The sequence below is a fragment of the Anolis sagrei genome, chromosome 1 (genome assembly GCF_037176765.1).
Source record: "Anolis sagrei isolate rAnoSag1 chromosome 1, rAnoSag1.mat, whole genome shotgun sequence".
Lineage (NCBI taxonomy): Eukaryota > Metazoa > Chordata > Lepidosauria > Squamata > Dactyloidae > Anolis > Anolis sagrei.
Genome location: NC_090021.1, coordinates 16,013,988 through 16,036,620, shown reverse-complemented (window position 1 = coordinate 16,036,620; position 22,633 = coordinate 16,013,988). Strand labels below are relative to the sequence as shown.

At 40.1% G+C, this 22,633-nt stretch overlaps 2 protein-coding genes across 4 annotated transcripts in view; both read right to left on the bottom strand.

The window, feature by feature from the left end:
* The window catches only part of PPP4R3B (protein phosphatase 4 regulatory subunit 3B), a 44,152-nt gene extending 40,672 nt beyond the window's left edge, over nucleotides 1–3,480 (bottom strand). For 2 of the 3 annotated variants that reach the window (XM_060754599.2, XM_060754600.2), the window contains exon 1: nucleotides 3,025–3,479. In XM_060754599.2, the coding sequence (XP_060610582.2) occupies nucleotides 3,025–3,166 (142 nt within the window). In that variant the 5' untranslated portion in view covers nucleotides 3,167–3,479. Of the gene's footprint in view, nucleotides 1–3,024 lie in introns of all 3 variants that reach the window. The other variant, XM_060754601.2, reaches the window with a different exon arrangement.
* A 5,664-nt stretch (nucleotides 3,481–9,144) lies between these two features.
* Nucleotides 9,145–22,633, bottom strand: part of PNPT1 (polyribonucleotide nucleotidyltransferase 1) — a 42,176-nt gene continuing 28,687 nt past the window's right edge. The window contains exons 22-28 of the mRNA XM_067462845.1: nucleotides 20,619–20,702; nucleotides 17,533–17,616; nucleotides 15,463–15,569; nucleotides 14,917–14,972; nucleotides 14,097–14,175; nucleotides 12,170–12,217; nucleotides 9,145–9,531 (exon numbers count right to left, since the gene is read on the bottom strand). Of these exons, the coding sequence (XP_067318946.1) occupies nucleotides 9,373–9,531; nucleotides 12,170–12,217; nucleotides 14,097–14,175; nucleotides 14,917–14,972; nucleotides 15,463–15,569; nucleotides 17,533–17,616; nucleotides 20,619–20,702 (617 nt within the window). The 3' untranslated portion in view covers nucleotides 9,145–9,372. The remainder of the gene's footprint in view (nucleotides 9,532–12,169; nucleotides 12,218–14,096; nucleotides 14,176–14,916; nucleotides 14,973–15,462; nucleotides 15,570–17,532; nucleotides 17,617–20,618; nucleotides 20,703–22,633) is intronic.

Genomic DNA, 22,633 nt, shown 5'->3' with positions numbered 1-22,633 from the left:
CAAAAGTGAATTAATTTTGCAATGTGGAAGCCTTTGAATTCTCTCCCCTTTCCCTCAAATGTGACTCACCTTTACAATCTCATCATGTCTGAATTGCTTTCCTGGAGTTCTAGAAACTTTGACTTAAAGCTCAATCCCAAAGATGAGGGGTGGGTGGGTGGGTTGCCTAGCTCCCTCATAGCTGCCATTCTAAATTGGAGGGTCATAGGCAAACTTGGGCCCCCTGGGTGTTTTGGACTTCAACTCCCACAATTCCCAACAGCCTGGCTATTAGGAATTGTGGGAGTTGAAGTCCAAAACATCCAAAGCTTGGCCATGCCTGCTCTGCACTGCAGAGCTAATGTGGATTTGAATACAGTTCATCCCAGGAGGGAAAATTACCTAGTCCTCTCATAGGTGCCATTCTAAGTCCGAAGGGCACGGACAAACTTGGGCCCTCCAGGTATTTTGGACCCCAACTCCAACTTCCTACCGACTGTTAGGAATTGAGGGAGTAGACGTCCAAAACACTGGGAGAGTACAAGTTTGCCCATGCTTGATTTATATAATCTGAATGGAAAAAGACAGTTTTGTTTAAAAGGTTGCCGGTAGGCTGTTAGAAATTGTGGGAGTTGAAGTTCAAAACACCCGGAGGGCCAAAGCTTGCCCATACCTACTCTACACTGGAGAACTAATGCAGATTTGGACAAAACTCTTTCCAAGAGGGGAAATTGCCTAGTTCCCTCATATGTGTCTTTCTAAGCCTGAGGGTCTATCTATCTATCTATTTATTTACGGCATTTATATGCCGCCGTTCTCACCCCGAAGGGGATTCAGAGTGGCTTACAATATATATTTTCATACAATATATATTAGCATAGTACAATATCAGTATTATATATTACTATATTGCACTATATTGTAATATTATATGTGATATTACATGTAATGTAAATATAGAATTATAATTATAATATTGTATTATTACTAGTATTTTATTGCATTACATTATAATATTATAAATATTATATGCATATACAATATACTATATTATATTATTAGTAAAGACAAGATGGAAATGTCTTCTGCTCCCCTGTGTCTTTGCTCTACACTGTAGAACTAATGTGGATTTGGATAAAGATCATCCCAAGAGGGGAAAGTGCCTAGTTCCCTCATAGGTGCCATTCTAAGTCTGAGGGGCATGTGTAAACTTGGGCCCTCCGGATGTTTTGGACTCCAACTCCCACAGTTCCTAACAACCTACCAACCGTTAGGAATTGAAGTCCAAAACCCAGGGAGGACTGAAGCTTGCCCACGAATGTTCTACACCAGTGTTTCTCAACCTGGAGGTCGGGACCCCTGGGGGGGTCGTGAGGGGGTTTCAGAGGGGTTGCCGAAAACCACCAGAAAACATATTTCTGATGGTCTTAGGAATCCCTTTGGCATAGTCGTTTGGGTTCACAGTGCTCCCCGGGTGTAGGTAAACTACATCTCCCCTAAATAACTGTCATAGAATCAAAAAGTTGGAAGAGACCTCATGGGCCATCCAGTCCAACCTCCTGCCAAGAAGCAGGAATATTGCATTCAATATTCATCCCAAATCCCTCCAGTATTTTCTGTTGATCATGGGGGGTTCTGTGTGGGAAGTTTGGCCCAATTCTATTTTTGGTGGGTTTCAAAATGCTCTTTGATTGTAAGTGAACTGTAAATCCCAGTAACTACAACTCCCAAATGTCAAGGTCTATTTTTCCCAAGCCCCACCAGTGTTCTGATTTCGGCATATACCAATATTGAATATTGGTGCCAAGTTGCTCCAGATCCAAAAATAATTTTCTGGTTGGGGGTCACAACAACATGAGGAACTGTATCAAGGGATCGTGGCATTAGGAAGGTTGAGAAACACTGCCCTACACTGTGGAACTAATGCAGATTTGGATAAAGCTCATCCCAAGGGGGGAAATTTCCAAGTTCCCTCATAGATGCCATTCTAAGTCCAAGGGGCAAACGAGTCCTCCGGGTGTTTTGGACTTCAACTCCCACAATTCCTAACAACCTAGTGGCGATTACAAATTGTGAGAGCTGAAGTCCAAAACACTTGGAAGGCCAAGTCTTGCCCATGAATGCTCTACATCTGGCATCCTCAAACTGCGGCCCTCCAGCTGTTTGGTCCTCCAACTCCCAGAAGCCCTAACGGGCTCGTTCAATTGTCAGGGATTCTGGGAGTTGAAGGCCCACTGAGGATGCCTGCTGTACATTGTAGAACTAATGCAGATTTGGATAAAGCTCATCCCAAGGGGGGAAATTTCCAAGTTCCCTCATAGATGTCATTCTAAGTCCGAGGGGCAAACGAGTCCTCCGGGTGTTTTGGACTTCAACTCCCACAATTCCCAACAACCTAGTGGCGATTACAAATTGTGAGAGCTGAAGTCCAAAACACTCAGAGGGCCAGATGCTCTACATCTGGCATCCTCAAGCTACGGCCTTCCAGCTGTTTGGTCCTCCAACTCCCAGAAACCCTAACGAGCTTGTTCAATTATCAGGAATTGTGGGAGTTGAAGGCCCAAACAGCTGGAGGGCCACATTTGAGGATGCCTTCTATACATTGTAGAACTAACGCAGATTTGGATAAAGTTCATTCCAAGAGGAGAAATTGCCTAGTTCCTTCATAGGTGACATTTGAGAATGCCTGTCTATATTGTAGAACTAAGGCAGATTTGGATACGGTTCATCCCAAGAGGAGAAATTGCCTAGTTTTCTCATAGGTGTCTGAGGGTCATGGGCTAACTTGGGCCCTCCGGGTGTTTTGGACTTCAACTCCCACCATTCCTAACAGCCTACTACAGTTCCCAGAAGCCCCCAGCCTGCATTCGCTTCTGGGAACTGTAGTAGGCTGTTAGGAATGGTGGGAGTTGAAGTCCAAAACACCCGGAGGGCCCAAGCTTGCTTATGCCTGTTCTACACTGGATTAGGATACATCTCATTGGAGACAGGCAAGCGGGGGAAGGGCCTAGTTCCCTCCCTGGCTGGCTGTCCTTCCTTCCTCACCGTCGGCCTCGGCGCGCACCAGCAGCGACATCCCCTTGAGCCTCTCCACGTAGGTGGAGGAGACGTGTCCGGTCCCGCGGTCGTCCCATTGCCGCTCCTCGTTGAGCGTGTACACCTTCACCCGCCGCCGAGTGTCCGACATGGCTGGGCCCCGCCGCGGAGGCCGAGGGAGGCGAAGCAGGCCCAAGGCCTCCTCCTCCTCCTCTTCACTGTTGTCGCTGTCCTCACAGCCGGCGATCAAGACGCCTTGGCCTGCCCGCTTCTCATGCTGCTCCTCTTTCTCCGCCTCGTTCTCGCCTCAGAGGTGCCTCAGAGGTGTTCCTCCCGCTGCTGCCGCCGCCGCCATCTTGGAATCCTCCGACTCCTGTCCCGTCGCTGCCTTTCTCTTCCTCTCAGAGCCCAAGCGGAAGGCCTCTGCACGGGCTCCACTCGCAGGGGCTACGGCGGCCGGGAAGGGAAAAAAGGAAGGGGAAGAGAGAACGCGCGAAAGGGGAGGGAAGGAAAGGAGGCTGCGCCTGCGCACTGACGTGGCGGGAAAGCCCGGGCTATTCGGCACGCGCGCGCTGAATCGAGTGCAGCCTTGTGCACAAACCGCACAAACCCTTCGCCTTCTGCATTTATATATGTATTTATTTTGTTTACAACATTTATATGCTGCCCTTCTCACCCCGAAGGGGACTCAGAGCAACTTACAAGGTATATATATACACACAGTATAATATATATAATACAATATATTATGATTAGCATAGCACAATATCAGTATTATAGTGTATATTGCTATATTGTACTATACCATTATATTGCAATATTATTAGTAATATGTGATATAAATATATAATAATACTACTAGTAGTATTATATTGCATTACATTAGTAATATTACATGTAATATTACTAAGAAGGCTGAGAGGAGATATGATAGCCATGTATAAATATGGGAGAGGAAGCCACAGGGAGGAGGGAGCAAGCTTGTTTTCTGCTTCCTTGGAGACTAGGACGCGGAACAATGGCTTCAAACTACAAGAGAGGAGATTCCATCTGAACATTAGGAAGAACTTCCTGACTGTGAGAGCCGTTCAGCAGTGGAACTCTCTGCCCCGGAGTGTGGTGGAGGCTCCTTCTTTGGAGGCTTTTAAGCAGAGGCTGGATGGCCATCTGTCAGGGGTGATTTGAATGCAATATTCCTGCTTCTTGGCAGGGGGTTGGACTGGATGGCCCATGAGGTCTCTTCCAACTCTTTGATTCTATGATTCTATATCATCTGGAGAGGCCCTGCTCTCGGTCCCACCGGCCTCGCAAGCGCGTCTGGTGGGGACGAGGGACAGGGCATTCTCAGTGGAGGCCCCACGACTCTGGAACTCTCTCCCACCGGAGATCAGAACCGCCCCTTCTATCCTGACTTTTAGGAAACAAGTGAAGACGTGGTTATGGAGACAGGCTTTTGATGAGTGAGACAACACCCTAAGACATGGATGGAAGATGATGTATAATTGTTTTTTAGTAGGATGACTGACCACTGTAGTTTTGGATATATTTGTTGTTTTAATGTGTTCTTGTAATATGAACTATGATGTTTTTACCGACTATGTGTTTTTATGGTTGGAAACTGGTCTGAGTCCCTCAAAAGAAGTGAGAAGGTCGGTATATAAAAATCTGAAATAAATATATAATTATAATATATTATTAGTAGTATTATATTGCATTACATTATAATATTTTTATCATTTATTATTAAATTATAATATATTATTATAATAAAATTATAAATTATAAATGATAAAATGTATGTTACAATGTAATGCAATATAATACTATTATTAGTAGTATATTGCATTACATTATATTATTATTATTATTATTATTATTATTATTAACTTTATTTGTACCCCGCTAGCATCTCCCGAAGGACTCAATGCAGCTTACAAAGGCCGAGGCCTCAAAACACAACATAACAATACAAAACCTAAAGCAAATTAAAAACAATTAAAGCAATATCAAACAATAAACAATACACCAAGACACAATAAAACTGGGCCGGGCCAGAGTAATGGGTACAGAATTAAAAGTGCTGATGTGACAGGTGATATGTAAGGATTATAGGGTAAGTGCAGTGTGCAGTGTGCAGCAGTCTTAATTCTAATAAAGTGCTTCTGGGACTTGGAATTGGAGTATTCCTATTCTGGAAAGGCACATCGGAACAGCCAGGTCTTCAAGTTCTTTCTGAAGACTGCCAATGTAATATTATACATTTTTATCATTTATAATTAAAATTTTATAATTTTAGAAGACTGAGAGGAGACATGATGAGGGCCATGTATAAATATGTGAGGAGAAGTTATAGGGAGGAGAGAGCAAGCTTGTTTTCTGGTGCCCCAGAGACTAGGATGCGGAACAATGGCTTCAAACTACAAGAGAGGAGATTCCATCTGAACATTAGGAAGAACTTCCTGACTGTGAGAGCTGTTCAGCAGTGGAACTCTCTGCCTAGAGTGTGGTGGAGGCTCCTTCTTTGGAGGCTTTTAACCAGAGGCCATCTGCCGGGGGTTCTTTGAATGTGATTTTCCTGCTTCTTGGCAGGGGGTTGGACTGGATGGCCCATTAGGTCTCTTCCAACTCTATGATTCTATTATGTTACAATAGATTAGGAGGCTGGACACTGAATTAATGAGCTGATAACAGTGGGGTATAAATATTGCAGACACAATTCGTTCTCTCTCTTTGCTCTTCTCCCTTGCATCTGATTGTGCTAATGAGTGTTACTGCAATGAATGAAATGAAATGAAAGATAAGAGCTGCTACTGAAGCAGAAACAACTGTCTGGTCAGTTAATTGGATGATAAGAAGCAAGTTGGTCAGTAAATTGTATTGATATTATCAAATGCCTTTTCTACATCTAGAAATATCAAGGCTGCTCTTTTTTCATTTTGTTTGTCTAACCTGCATATAATCTATTGGCATCACTCTCAACCAAAAAGAGGCTTTAAGTAATAATCTGTTAACAGCTCCTTCACAAGGCCGATTATTTATCAAAAATAATGATTATTTATTATTGCTCCACAAAAGCTTGGGGATTATTATTATTGTTATTATTATTATTATACTTATATGTATCTATATACCCTTCTTTTTCTCTGCCAAAGGAGACTCAAAGCAACTAACCTTAAAAATCATAACCATTTATGAATTAAAGCTTAACACTTACAAATATTGAAATAGAATTAAATATAGAAATATTAAAAATACATAGTTGAAACCATGAAACAAATCTATTAAATTACATATAATCCAGTACCCAATACAGATATATAAAAGGTAAAGGTTTTTCCCCTACATTAAGTCTAGTCGTGTCCGACTCTGTGGGTTGGTGCTCATCTCAATTTCTAAGCCGAAGAGGTGGCATTGTCCGTAGACACCTCCAAGGTCATGTGGCTGGCATGACTGCATGGAGCACTGTTACCTTCCCGCTTGAACGGTACCTATTGATCTACTCACACTTGCATATTTTCAACTGCTAGGTTGGCAGAAGCTGCGCCTAATAGTGGAAGCTCACCCTGTTCTCTGAATTTGAACTGCCAATTTTTTGGCCAGCAAGTTCAGCAGCTCACCGGTTTAACCTGCTGCACCACTGGGGGCTCCAAAGATATAAATGCCTCTTGCTTATTTGCAAAAAGAAATGGAAAACAGGTGCAAGGGTAGAGTCAATATTTTAATCACTTAAAGTAGCAAAATACACAGGCATAATATCAAAGTTTTATATGTTCACATTTACATTCTTTCTATCTTAACCAGTTCTCCTCCAGCCACAATCTAATATATGGACACCATATAGGTTTTTTTTTAGGTTTGCCTTAAATTGTAGTTGAATTGTTGCATTTCCGTGTATTTCTACATTTTTTCTCATAGGCTTCTCTTGTCGTTAGATAACTTGCTTTCCAACAACTTGCTCTTTCAACTTTCAGATTATAGCAATGTACAACACTTTTGATCTCTGGCCTGCTCTTTTGACCATATGTTGCTTCTTTCTCTCTGTGTCTGTTTAAGTGGAACTATTTAGTATTCAGTCTTGCATTTGCAAACTAAAAAAAAAAAAAAAGGAAAAAAAGACTGTGTTCTACTTTACAGTTTTTGACATTGCCCAGGTCCTTAAACTATTGAATAAATGGGGAGTCCGTGATCGCTCCCTGTCTCTGGAACTCCCTCCTTGAAGAAATAAAAACGGCCCCCCATCCACCTCTCTTTTAAGAAACTTCTGAAAACGCACATATGCACTTTAGCGTATGGAGAGGAGGAGGATTAGGGCATTTTAACCCACTGGAATGCTGACTAACCCACTTGCATTTTGTGGCTGCTACAATACATCTTAATACTGGTGTTAGCCATTTTAAAGTAATTGTATCTTAATTGCTTTTAGGGTATATGTTGTAATGTTTTACTCATGTTTTAGTTTACAATTCTGCAAGTCGCTTCTGGTGTTTAGCTGGTATTGCACCACCTGACATCAGTCGGGAAGTAGCAGCTAATAATGAAAGGACCAAGATAGTGACATCTCCAGCCCATCCTCTGTTTGGATATCAGCCAGCATGCCAAGGGCTTAAATCAAGAAACAGTTTCCTAAGATCGAAAGAGGTACGTGCAGGAACACTTCAGCAAGCCAGAATCCAAAAGTGGCAGGTTAAAACCCAGCATCTTAATCAGTGGCTGAGAGTGGATGAGAAACTCCTTCCTGGGCACACAGAAGATTGGGCGACTTGGAAGGCACTGAACAGGCTGCGCTCTGGCACCACGAGATGCAGAGCTAAATTTAAGAAATAGGGCTTCAAAGTGGAGTCCACGACATGCGAGTGTGAAGGAGAGCAAACCACAGACCACCTGCTGCAATGCAACCTGAGCCCTGCCTCATGCACAATAAAGTACCTTCTTACAGCAACACCAGAGGCACTCCAAGTGGCTAGTTTCTGGTCAAAGGACATTCAGCCTAATGCTTTGTGTTTTTAAATGCATTTTCACTGTATTCTCAACTTGTTTCTGACACAATAAATAAATAGTTTACTATGCCTTATTGGATTGTTTATTTTCATCTCAATGCTTAATTCTTTGCTGTAAGTTTACTGTTGTTACTGTGCATTATCATCTCGTATTATTTTGATGTGTTTGTATTCACTGGCATTAAATGCTTGCCTTTTTGTTTTGTGCCTGTAAATCGCCCCAAGTATCTTCAGAGAAAGAGGGAAGTCTAGAAATAAATTTATTATTATTATTATTATTATTATTATTATTATTATTATTATTCTGTCCATTTATTCAATTCTACTGCTGAACAAATAGGATCTAATCTGGTATGGCATTTGAAATACCACATTACCTTCCATACACAGAACATGATCCTTCTGAAAAGTGTCCTTTTAAGAAATGGTTTTATAATAACAATGTAATGGTTTTAAGATAGCAGTTACACTGATGAAACCTAAAGTTACATCAATCTACAGACTTTTTTTTGTGTCAGGAGCGACTTGAGAAACTGCAAGTTGCTTCTGGTGTGAGAGAATTGGCCATCTGCAAGGACGTTGCTCAGGGGATGTTTGATGTTTTACCATCCTTGTGGGAGGCTTCTCTCATGGCCCCGCATGGGGAGCTGGAGCTGACAGCTTCAAACCGCTGACCTATCAGTCAGCTGTCCTGACAACACAAGAGTTCAACCCATTGTGCTTCAAATAAATTGTAAAATATATATAATCTATAACTTATTTGTACATTATGCTTCACAGTTCTTCCATTATTATAACTATCAAATCCTACCCACCACTTCATGAGTTTTTAACAGTAAATACGCAAATAAAATTCCATTAAAAGGGCTTGAAATGACAGTATTCATATACATTTTGGAATAAATTTTCTTTTCTCTAGTTTACATGCCAGAGAACTAGCTGGGCTTTAAAAATAAATATGCTTGCAAGTAGACCAACACATAAAAGGAAACCATGTCCATGTTTAGGAGTGTATATATGGAGACATATATCTCTAAGAGCCTCTTAATAACAGAGAGAAGACATTAATTAGGCACTGATCTTTTCTGTAGTGACTGGAGGGAGCCATTCCACTCATTTAGAAATCGTTGCCTCAGATTTCACATGATTTATTAAGGAAATACTCCATAGGAGGAAAAACGTTAATCTAGCATTCAAATATATTCATACAAAACGTGACACATGCCTGTGCGTAGAGTCCTGTGTGATAAGGATCTATCTGCATGATGAAAACATTGAAGTGATTTTTGCAGCAACTACTCAGTCTCTTTCAGAAGTCCACAGTTTTGGAAATCCAGCATTCCTACGCTTTTGAAAGCCGCTAGGATGGTGTAGTAGTAGCAGACTCCGGAACTGCACCTCCCATTACTATATTGTTTCTGTCGCTTAATGTTTTAACAACAGATGAAGCTGGAGATTGAAGCACTTTCCTTGAAAGCCTCATTCTGCCATCGGTTGGATCTCGCCCAAAATATTTCACCTGTTAGTAGGAAGAAGTGGGGTTAAATCTTTGCCAGTTTAGTAAAGTTTCACTGTAAGAACACTGATGCAAAGTTCCTCTTTTTGAAGAGTTGTGATGTATCGATATCATGCACAGGCAAACTTTGGTCCTCCAGGTGTTTTGGACTTCAACTCCCACAATTCCTAACAGCCTATCGGCTGTTAGGAATTGTGGGAGTTGAAGTCCAAAACACCTGGAGGGCCAAAGTTTGCCTGTGCATGATCTATATGAATGAAGATCCCTATTTACATACTGAGTAGTCACAGTAAACAATGGAAGTCCTTGTGACCGAAAACTTTTGCAGACACTTTATGGAGGTGAGTGGCTGGTAAAACAGGTTTATCTTCACAGTGAGAGCATGTAACAATGCGAAAGGCGGAAAGATAGGACTATGGTTCAACCTAGAAAGAATCAGACATGGAAAGAACACTGGACTGGCTTGGGTTGTTGTAGATTTTTTCAGGCTATACGGCCATGTTCTAGAGGCATTCTCTCCTGACGTTTCGCCTGCATCTATGGCAAGCATCCTCTGAGGATGCTTGCCATAGATGCAGGCGAAACGTCAGGAGAGAATGCCTCTAGAACATGGCTTTATAGCCTGAAAAAACCTACAACAACCCAGTGATTCTGGCCATGAAAGCCTTCGACAATACCTTGAACTGGCTTATTAGCCAACTGCTATTCAGGGCCAGCAATAGCCCACTCCTCCTGCTCTGAGCATCCCTGACAAGCATAAATGGTTGGCAAAGAAAATGTCATATTTTCTCACTTGCACCATGGCATGGAGAAGAAAAACTAGAATCCTGCCTCTGCTTGGAAGAAATGCCTATTTTCCCCCATGCTAATGAGAGAGTCAGGGTGCATCTACACTGTAAAATGAATAAGTTTGGCACCACTTTAACTGACATGGCTCCATGCCATAGAATCCTGGGATCTGTATTTTGGTGCGGCGCCAGCACTCTGGCAAAGAAGGCTAAAGCCTGTGGAAACTACAAGTCACACAATTCCATAACATGGGGCTATGGAAATTATTATTAATTTATTTTATTTACTAGTATACTGCCTAGGTGACCCAAGGCGGTGTTGCTTAAAGTGATGTCAAACTACATTTGTTGTTGTTCATTCGTTCAGTCATCTCCGACTCTTCGTGACCTCATGGACCAGCTCACGCCAGAGCTCCCTGTCGCCCGTCACCACCCCCAGCTCCTTCAAGGTCAGTCCAGTCACTTCAAGGATGCCATCCATCCATCTTGCCCTTGGTCGGCCCCTCTTCCTACATTAATTCAATACTATACATGTAGACCCAGAGAAAGGATCTACAGACAATTAAATAGTCATACAGTCATCATGCTGCATCCACTAGGGATTGGTTCCAGGACTCCCAACAGACACCAAAAATGAAGCTCTTTCTATAAAGGGAATGAATTTACATATTTTTTATTAAAAAACTAGCTGTTCCCTGCCACGCGTTGCTGTGGCCCAGTCTGTGTATATGTGTTTTGTGTGTGTATGTATGTGTATATGTGTATATATCTGGTTTTGTGCATGCGTTGTATTTTTTTATTTTTTGGCTTTTTAAGTCTCTTCCACTGTGATTTTCAGTGTTTTTATTGTTGTTGTTATGAGTTTTTAACTGCTTTCTTTTAATAGTTTCATGTTGAATTCCATTATTTCCCCCAAAGTTTAGCCTTGAAATTGCACATTGTGTTTGTAGTTTGTGTTGGCCACTGTTGGAAAGGCACAGGGTGCATCCACCCTGTAGGCTTTAATGCAGTTTGAGCACCACTTTATAATAATAATTAGTATTATTATTATTACCACGCGTTGCTGTGGTGCACTCTGTGTATATGTGTTTTGTGTGTGTATAAAAGTACAGGGTTAGTCAAAACGCATAGGCCAATAAGCCATTCAATTCAATGCATTTTGACTAACCCTGTATATATACACATGCATTGTAAATTTTTTTTGCTTTTTAAGTCTTTTCTGCTGTGCTTTTTAGTGTTTTTATGAGTGATGGTCACTCGTTGGCCTGACAGGTGTAATGTGTCCAAATTTGATATCCATTCATCCAGTGGTTTTTGTGTTATTTATTATTTATTTATTTACTATATTTATATACCAGCCCTCTCAGCCTAGAGGTGACTTGGAGCGGTTCACAAATTGCCAACAATTCGATGCCTCAGCAATTATAACAAGTAAAAACAATCAAGAAATTCTGTTAAAAACAATAGCGTATGATATAAAAAATATAAAAACCGTACAAAGCCTTAAAACATTATCGTGAATTATGTTAATACCACAAGCGAACATTACATTTTTATTTATATAGATTGAATATTGATATTGACTTGTGAATAATTGGATCCATGGAACCAGAGCCCATTGAACATGGCAGGCCCGCTGTATGTTCTTGTCTTATGCAATCCCACATATATTTCTTGAGAGCAGCACACGGTTCTATATTTTACAGTACTGATCCATCACCTGTCCTCAGTGAAATTCAAAATAAAAAATGAGTCATTTCTACATTGACTATATCACGTTGTATCTTGCTCACTTGAACAATCTAAAAACAGCCATCTACAAATTTCATGTATTACAAGATTCGAACTATTACCTGGATTTCCTGTCCCACCTCTAATCCAAGAGCGCTAGGATGCTTAATCTAGAACAAAACATTTACATTATTGAGATTTGTCTTTACAGCCCAATATTTTCAGTACAACTGAAAAAGCATATAAAACATTTGCCAAAATAATCCATTAGTGTATAAAATATATTTATTCTCAAATGTTCCATCTTCCACTAATATTCACCCCAAAATTCATAAAGTGCTCATTAATAACCAAACTCTTTTTTATATTATTATTCATAAAATTGTGGGAAACAAGTCTTAAAATATCTGTCTTTATCAAATATATAATTCCTGCCCAAACTCTTAAGTTCTAATATTTATTTATTTACGTACGGTATTTATACCCCATCTTTCTCACCCTGAAGGGGACTCAGAGTGGCCTTACAAATGCAATGCCATATAAAACAGACATATAATAAAATAATATATACATTAAAATATAAAATTAAAAAGCACATAAACATTATATTCAATTATTAAAAACCACGCAGTTCGAAAATCATAGTAAAAGGTGTTGTTTTCAGTAATTATTGCACAAATTCTATCTTCACTTATTTCACTGCATTACTGTCAAAAGGCTTGGTCCCATAGCCATATTTTAAATTTCTTTCTGAAGGTCAGGAGGGAGTTCCAATCTGATTTTGCTTGGGAGTTCCACAGCCAAGGGGACACCACTGAGAAGGCCCTGTCCCTTGTCCCCACCAACCGCACCCGCGAAGAAGGTGGGACCAAGAGCACAGCTTCCCCAGAAGATCTTAACTCCCGAGATGGTTCGTAGAGCGAGAACAATGTATCTACTAGAGTATAAGCCTAATTTTCAGCCCTCTTTTGGGCTGAACTCCCCCCCCCCTTGGTGTATATTGGGGTGAGGGTTCTGGCGGGAAAGCCTGGGGCTGAAAGAAGGGCTTCTTTCAGCCGCATGCCTTCCTACCAGGATCCTCACCTCTTCACACAGCAACCCAGCTCTCCTCCCTCTCCTCCTCTCTTAGCGCCAGTCTTTTCGACTTTTCCTTATTTATATACACACAGCATTTTCCCCAAAATGTATAGTTAAAATAAACAGGTGCTTATTGGAAGGATACATAAACACATTTACATTGAAGAAGTTTAGAATAATGGTTTAATCAGAGTCTTATCTTGAATTACAGTTTTATGTAAATATTGAAAAACATTTAACCTCCTGATGCCTCAATTAATATAATTTTATTGGTATCTATTTTTATTTTGAAATGTAGCTTCTGCATTATATGGATGTTTCTTCAAGAGACATTTCTTTGATACAGTGGTACAAATTCATTCCTTTAATGCTGTACCTCTTATCTTTGCAGGATGATGATAACATCAACAACGAAGTATGGATTGTCAATGTTGCAATCCCAGGTGACAGCAGGATTGAAGAGAAACAACTGGAAAAGCTGACATGATACGAGGATTTAAAGATCGAACTGCAAAGACTCTGGCACAAACTAGTAAAGCTGGTCCCAGTGGCGATCGGCACACTGGGTGCAGTGCCTAAAGACCTTGGCCTGCACTTAAACACAATCGGTGCTGACTAAATTGCCATCTGCAAGCTGCAGAAGGCCACCTTACTGGGATCTGCACGCATTATTCACTGATACATCACACAATCCTAGACACTTGGGAAGTGTCCAACGTGTGATCCAATACAACAGCCAGCAGAGTGTCTGCTGTGGACTCATCTTGTGTTTCTAATAACAACAACAACAATTCTTGTATTCCGCCACCATCTCCCCGAAGGGACTTGAGGCAACTTACACACAGTAAAATAAAAACAATTTAAAATACAATTAAATAAAACATAAAAACATATAACCAACAAATAACACTATTAAATGCAGAATCAGCATCTGCAAAAATATTGTAAATGAAGTGAAGAGAAAATAAATACCTTTCTCTGATCCAATTGTGAGTTGTGTAGTAGTACAGGAGTCATGTTTGGATACAATTTTACCATCACACCAATATCTCTGCATTAAAAAAATTAAACTTGTATTAATTTCATAGGACGGCGGGTGGAGGGGAAATGAATCACATAAATGTAATCTCTATAGGCACAGATAAGACGGTTTCAACTCTTTGTCAGCTCTTTATAAATAACCTCACTTTATCTGACTGTGCAAGCATTTCACTTTGCACCTCTCCTTAAACCAGTGTCTTCCCAAAGTATTTAAAACAGTCCCTTCACCAGCTGAATGCCAAACTTCTGTATAATAAATAGAATTACAACAATCCATGAGCTGCAAACGTAGCTTTAGGATAGTTTCTAAAAAGGAGCAGCGGTGGCACAATGGGTTAAACCCTTGTGCTGGCTGAAAAGAAAGGTCGGCAGTTCGAATCCGCAAGACGGGGTGAGCTCCCATCTGTCAGTTCCAGCTTCCCATGCGGGGACATGAGAGAAGCCTCCCATAGGATGGTAACACATTCGGGCAACCCCTGGGCAACATCCTTGCAGATGGCCAATTTTCTCACACCAGAAGCGACTTGCCGTTTCTCAGGTCGCTTCTGACACAATTTAAAAAGTTTCAAAAATCATATGTGTCATTTTAATGTTGTATTTCTGACAGTTTTAGCTGTATTGTTTTTATGTATGTTGTGAGCTGCTTTCAATCCTGTATCAGAGGAAAGCCAGGTATTAAATATATGTATGTATGTATGTTTCTATTTATCTGAGAAATAGATTACATCCAAATAGCAGTGGTTTCCTTTACCTCAGTTCAGTAACTGTGGCTGTATAAATAGCTCCAAATTCCAACTGATAGTCTTGCTGTTGAAAAAGAAAGGTAGCAAAAAGTCACAAAGAGAAAAACAAAAATGAACGAAACATTTTAGTACAAATAATAAAATAATTTTTAAAAATGACATTTTTAGTGTGGGACATATTTGAAGCAAAATTTTGCACTGCACTCATAGAATCACAGAGTTGGAAGAGACCTCCTGGGCCATCCAGTCCAACCCCCTTCTGCCAAGAAGCAGGAAAATTGCATTCAAAGCACCCCTGACAGATGGCCATCCAGCTTCTGTTCAAAAACCTCCAAAGAAGGAGCCTCCACAACACTCAGGTGCAGAGAGTTCCACTCCCATTAATTTACAGTAATTTTTTATCTTGGCCATTGTATTTTACCTAAAAGCTGTTAAACTTGCCAAAAGAGCTTTAGGAAGGGAAATAAACTATACATACATGAAAGAAGTAAAAAAAATACTCAAAATTATTACTCATAAAATAGAAACATAAAGTTATTAGAACATGTCCTTACATCATCTTTGCAGACTTCAGTAATAAATTCTTGTGCTTCGTGCATAGCAGCTGGTGTTGGGGCAAATATGGAAAACGTCTCTTCATCTACTTGGCTAACAGTAACCCCTTTACAGGAAAAAATAAACACAGAGTAATTAATTTAAAGTATGTCATCTGTTGGTTGTATGCAGTAACTTTTAAGCAAATTATACAAATCGTATTAGAATATTTTTTTATCGTGTCAGAAGTGACTTGAGAAACTGCAAGTTGTTTTTGGTGTGTGAGAATTGGCTGTCTGCAGAAACGTTGCCCAGGGGATGACAGGCTGTGTTACCATCCTGAGGGAGGCTTCTCTCATGTCTCCGCATGGGAAGCTGGAGCTGACAGATAGGAGCTCACTCTTTCTCATGGATTCAAACTGCTGAGCTTCAGGTCAGCAGTTCAGCTGGCACAAGGGTTTAACCTTGTCGTTATGAAAAATGAAGTAGTGCAAGCACAATACTCCAAGAACTTGCATGCCACAAGTATTTGCATACTACAAGGGGACAAATTTATTTATTTATTTATTTGTGACATTTATATGCCGCCTTTCACACCCCGAAGGGGACTCAGAGCAGCTTACAAGATATATATTACATACAATATATTATTAGCATAGTACAATATCAGCATTAAATATTGCTATATTGCACCATACCACTATATTGTAATATTACATGTAATATTACCTACAAGAAGTATTGCCTGAACATCAAACAAAAAGTGGGTGCTAGAAACAATATCATACGAAAGCTGATTGGCACAACCTGGGGATCACAACCAGACACAGTGAAGACATCTGCCCTTGCGCTGTGCTACTCTGCTGCCGAGTATGCATGCCCAGTGTGGAACACATCTCACCACGCTAAAACAGTGGATGTGGCTCTGAATGACACATGCCGCATTATCACGGGGTGTCTGCGCCCTACACCACTGGAGAAATTACACTGTCTAGCCGGTATTGCACCACCTGACATCCGCCGGGAAGTGGCAGCCAATAGTGAAAGGACCAAGGCAGAGACATCTCCAGCTCATCCCCTGTTTGGGTATCAGCCAGCACGTCAACGACTTAAATCCAGACATAGTTTTCTAAGATCTACAGAGACACTTGCTGGAACGCCTCAGTAAGCGAGAGTCCAAAAATGGCAAACCCAGAACCTCAACCAATGGCTGATACCAAATGAGAGACTCCCCCCTGGGCACACAGAGGACTGGGCGACTTGGAAGGCGCTGAACAGACTGCGCTCTGGCACCACGAGATGCAGAGCCAACCTTCAGAAATGGGGCTACAAAGTGGAATCCTTGACATGCGAGTGCGGAGAGGAGCAAACCACTGACCACCTGCTGCAATGCAACCTGAGCCCAGCCACATGCACAATGGAGAACCTTCTTGCGGCAACACCAGAAGCACTCCAAGTGGCCAGATACTGGTCAAAGGACATTTAATCAACTACCAAACTCACACATTTTGTATTTTCTCTGTTTGTTTGCTTTGTTCTGTTAGAAATGTAATATAATTGACTGGCTGCCCTGACACGAGAAATAATAAATACATGTAATATAAACATATAATTATCATCATCTTCTTCTTCTTCTTCTTATTATTATTATATTGCATTACATTATAATATTATAAATATTTATAATATTTATAAAAATATAATAATATTTATAATAAATGTGACTCATTCCTCTAAATCTACACCTGCATTGTCCACCAACCAACAACCAATATTTATTTCCACACCTACCAGCTACCAACTATCACAGGCATGAGCAAACTTTGGCCCTCCAAGTGTTTTGGACTTCAACTTCCACAATTCCTAACAGCCTGTAGGCTGTTAGGAATTGTGGGAGTTGAAGTCCAAAACACCTGGAGGACCAAAGTTTGCCCAGGCCTGGTGTAGATGCATCCTAGATCTTCCAATATGACATTATGATCAACTTCCAGACCTAGCAATTCCAAAAGAAAACATTTTAATGACATTTGTGGATTAGTCAAACCTCCAAAGATATATCTACACTGTATATCTAAAACAAGGTAACTCACCAGTTTCAGCTTGGAGTTTCTTTAAATTATAACCTCCGGGGCCAACAAATCTTGCCCTTTTTGATAATGGCACTTGAACAGTTTCTGAAATGCAAAAGTTAATGTCATAACTATACTGTGGTAATTAAAACAGCATAAAGAGCTCATTTTCACCCCTGTGATACTAAACAGGTCGATATTAATTCATTTATTGGCACTGGCACCAACTGGGCCTTCAGGGGAAGGGATTTTCACAACTGGGGCACCTCAGCAATTCTATTGAGACCTTAATTGAACTTTAGCTTTTGTATGTTTTTAGTGATGTGGACTTTATCAGTATCTGCTTTTCACTTCTGTAAGCTACCATGAATCCCAGCACACAGGGAAAAGTAGACTAATAATAAGTATAACAGCAAACTCAAAGCCCTAAAAAGGAGAGGCATATGAAGAAAGTCCTAAAGTATGCCCAAAATGTGTGCTTTCAATGAATAAAACCCAGCTTATCATTTTGCAACTCAGTCTGTTATTCACTGTGGTTTGGGGTCTGTTTGTTTGTTTACCTACCTAAAAGATTGCCATCTTATTTCAAAGCTTTTATGGGTGTTGAGATACACCAGAGAGGAATGTACATGGTTGTATAAAGCAGTTTTACACCATCAAAATTATAATTATAAATATTTATATGTTTCCCACTTTTTCCCAGGTTGGGGCACAAAACACCTGTTTTACACATCTGGTTTTCTCTGCTGCTTCAGCGAAGCCTTTTCGTACTCTCCACTTCAGCAATTTTGTTCAGTTTTTTATTGCTATCTTTCTAAAAACAGGCAAAACCTCTATTACTAGGCTGTTTTTATTTCTTTTTTGTTTCAACTTTTACTTTCGAATTTCATTAGTGCCTTGGGCTTTTTTAATGGCAAGGCTAGGTAAAAAGTAATAAACAAATGTGTTGTCGAAAGCTTTCATGGGTGGAATCACTGGGTTGCTGTGAGTTTTCCGGCCTGTATGACCATTTTCCAGAAGCATTCTCTTCTAACATTTCGCCCACATCTATGTCAGGCATCCTCAGAGTTTGAGGGGTCTGTTGGAAACTAGGCAAGTGAAGCCTATATATCTGTGGAATGCCCACGGTGGGAGAAAGAACTCTTGTCTGCTCGAGGCAAGTGTGAATGTGCAAGTGGTCACCTTGATTAGCATTTAATAGCCTGGCAGCTTCAAAGCCTAGCTGCTTCCTGCATGGATAAAATCTTTTGTTTGGAGGTGTTACCTGGACCTGATTGATTCTTGTCTGGAATTCCCTAGTGTGGACAAAATGTTAGGAGAGAATGCTTCTGGAACATGGCCATACAGCCTGGAAAACTCACAGCAACCCAATAAACGAATGATTATGCAACTAAATAAATGTTCATGCCCTGATTTTCAACTGCTTTGTGTCCTGATAAGAGATAAAAAGGGGAATATCATTTTACCTTGTACATGTGGCGCACTCACTGTGATTGCGATTTTTTCTTTTACTGTATTTTGCATTATTTTGTTGTGTTTTTTTTGTTTTATTTATTTTATTGCGATGTTTATTTTGTGTTTTGGTTTTATTTTGTTGTAATGCATTTCCGGGCTTGGCCTCATATAAGCCGCCCTGAGTCCCCTTTGGGGAGATAGTGGCAGGGTATAAATAAAGATGATGATGATGATGATGAAATGCAAAGATACAGAATGGGGGATGCCTGGCTCGAGAGCAGTACATGTGAAAAAGATCTTGGAGTCCTCATGGACAACAAGTTAAACATGAGCCAACAATGTGATGTGGCGGCAAAAAAAGCCAATGGGATTTTGGCCTGCATCAATAGGAGCATAGTGTCTAGATCCAGGGAAGTAATGCTCCCCCTATATTCCGCTTTGGTTAGATCACACCTGGAATATTGTGTCCAATTCTGGGCACCACAATTGAAGAGAGATATTGAAAAACTGGAATGTGTCCAGAGGAGGGTGACTAAAATGATCAAGGGTCTGGAGAACAAGCCCTATGAGGAGCGGCTTAAGGAGCTGGGCATGTTTAGCCTGAAGAAGAGAAGGCTCTGAGGAGATATGATAGCCATGTATAAATATGTGAGAGGAAGCAACAGGGAGGAGGGAGCAAGCTTGTTTTCTGCTTCCTTAGAGACTAGGACGTGGAACAATGGCTTCAAACTACAGGAGAGGAGATTCCATCTGAACATGAGGAAGAACTTCCTTACTGTGAGAGCCGTTCAGTAGTGGAACTCTCTGCCCCGGAGTGTGGTGGAGGCTCCTTCTTTGGAAGCTTTTAAACAGAGGCTGGATGGCCATCTGTCAGGGGTGATTTGAATGCAATATTCCTGCTTCTTGGCAGGGGGTTGGACTAGACGGCCCATGAGGTCTCTTTCAACTCTAGGATTCTTTGATTCTATGATGATGATTATTATATAAATCTGAATAATAATAATAGTAATAATAATGATATCCAGTAAGAGTAACTGCTTGACTGAGCCGTACAGAAGGCAGATACAGATAGGAATGACATGAGAAAATAGGTCTAAATGTGAATGTGGTGAGCAATGATGATTCAATTCCCAACATGACCTGAAAACAAATATTTTGTGCATTGAGAGAAACAAGCAAAGATGGAGGCGTTTCAATCCCATTTTAGAAAAAAAGCAGAATATAAATAAATAAAACAAAACTGGGCACATTGCTGTTAGAGCTACATTTTTAGCATCTTCCCCCAGGTAATTCTATTTCAATTCAAGTTTGCCAATAAATATCCAGGCTGCAACATGATTTATCCTTCAAACAATACCTAATTTGGTTATTCAAAGCATTGCAAAAATCAGCATACAAAATAAAGATTAATATTTTAATGTATTACTAAAACAATATTATTTTAGTGGGTTGTTTCTCTGCAATTCTGTAACTGATTCTATATTGTCGAAGGCTTTTTATACTTGTTCTATCATTCTACAAGTCTAATAAAGAGTAGAATATTTGGACACTGGATAAAATTGACTTCTCACAGATGAAAACAACTCATATGGATTAAAAACTGACTGATTTGTCCATCCCAACCTCCCCGGTTTAGGTGTGTATGCCATTACCAACGAGCGGTCCATTCTCCTTTCTGCTTGCTCTGGGTTTGGCAATTGCTTTGTTCATAATTTGCAAGATCTCTCTCTTTGCCACTATGGAGGAAAGGGAAAAAAAACCCAGTTTAAATATAGAATGCGCACATTAACATTTTCGTTTTCTAAAAATCCTTCTCGGCGGCAGTGAGACGGCCTCTTTCTTTTGTCAGCTCCGAACATGACTAACCATGCAAGCCTTTTGCGCTGCAGCATCACAGCCAGGGTCTGAGGCACTTTGGGGAAGCTGGCGCACCGTTAAACAAAAAGCGGAGCTGTTTCCCATCTCAACGCTTTGCAAGGACATTCAGTGCACCCGGTTTTGTGCCATTATATTTCTGGACTTTCGAAAGCCCTCCATCTTCCCCCAGGTAGTTCCATTTCAAAGAGCTTAACCCCGCTGAGGAATAGGGAACATTCATTCTCTTTTGTGCTTCATGCAGCCTCTATTGTCTTCTTGACCACATACACACACACACAGCTTTTGTGCGTTGGGTTTTTCAGTATAAAAATATACTTCCCAGTAAGGTTAATCACAGTTTCCTCACTACTGCCTAAATAATAGATCTGCACAAAAGGGACAGAGGAGGAAAAAACAAAATTTACTTCAATAGTTTCTTTGCTAGGATTATTCATGTCTGGCTGCACATGGTTATTTTCTCAAGACACTGCGTTTTCCATAAGCAGCCAATGAAGGTGAGTGAAGGCAAAAATGCTTTCTTAAGAGAAAGGAAAAGGACTGGCTTCCTTTAGAAATAGCAAGCATCTTGGGTGGCATAGATCACTCACCATGAAGAAACATTTGACTAAAAGAAGAAACACACTTAAGACTTACATCAAAAATGAAAGTAAATTATCTAAATTTGAATCCATAAGGTGTCCCCACAATACGGGGTAAATCTGCTGACTTTAATCACATCTAATCAGTAGATTGTTCTTGCAGCAACACCAGAAGCACTCCAAGTGGCCAGATACAGGTCAAAGGACATTTAATCAACTACCAAACTCACAAATTTTGTATTTTGTCTGTTTGTTTGCTTTGTTCTGTTAGAAATGTAATATAATTGACTGGTTGCCCTGACACGACAAATAAATAGTAGATTAATTAGCTACAAGTTGGAGGAGTTCAATCAGAAAAGCAGCATTTAAAAGAAACTTCCGGATCGGTTTATTTTTAGAAGTTTAAAAAATATACATAAATAAACCAAAAAAAATATGAAAGATTATTGCAAATATTTAAAATAGCCATGTCTTCTCCCAATGGTAAATCTTCCATATTCAATTCAAGTTGTCTTTTTAACAGGGCATCCAACTGAAGATTTGTTAATATGAACATTGACTTAAATTTAATGAGTCAATTAATTGGCAGGCAATCAACTAACTAAAAATCACAGGCAAACTGAATAAAAAGCAGAAATATCTCTATCCGCTCCCCGGATTCGAACCGCCAAACTTTCGGTCACCAAGTTCAGCAGCTCAGTGGATTATTATTATTATTATTATTATTATTATTATTATTATAATTATTCTGACACAAAAACACAGTATGTCACAGCAAATGATATATATGCTGGATTTCGTATCACAAAATCACAAGTCAAACACTTCCCAAGCTTCTAAGACTGTGTGATGTATTTTCGAATGATGCGTGCAGATCCAAGTATATTATTATTATTATTGTTATTATTATTTGAAACACAAAAAGATGAGTCCACAGCAAACAAGATCACTCTGCTGGGTGTTGTATTGTATCACACGTCAGACACTTCCCATATAATATACTAGCCGTCCCCTGCCACGTGTTGCTCTGGCCCAGTCTGTGTATATGTGTTTTGTGTGTGTATATGTGTGTGTATATATTTGTGTAAATGTGTATATGTGTGTTTGTGTGTATATATGTGGGATGCATTGTAATGTAATTTTTGGTTTTTGGCTTTTTAAGTTTCTTCTGCTGTGTTTTTCAGTGTTTTTATGAGTGATGGTCACTCGTT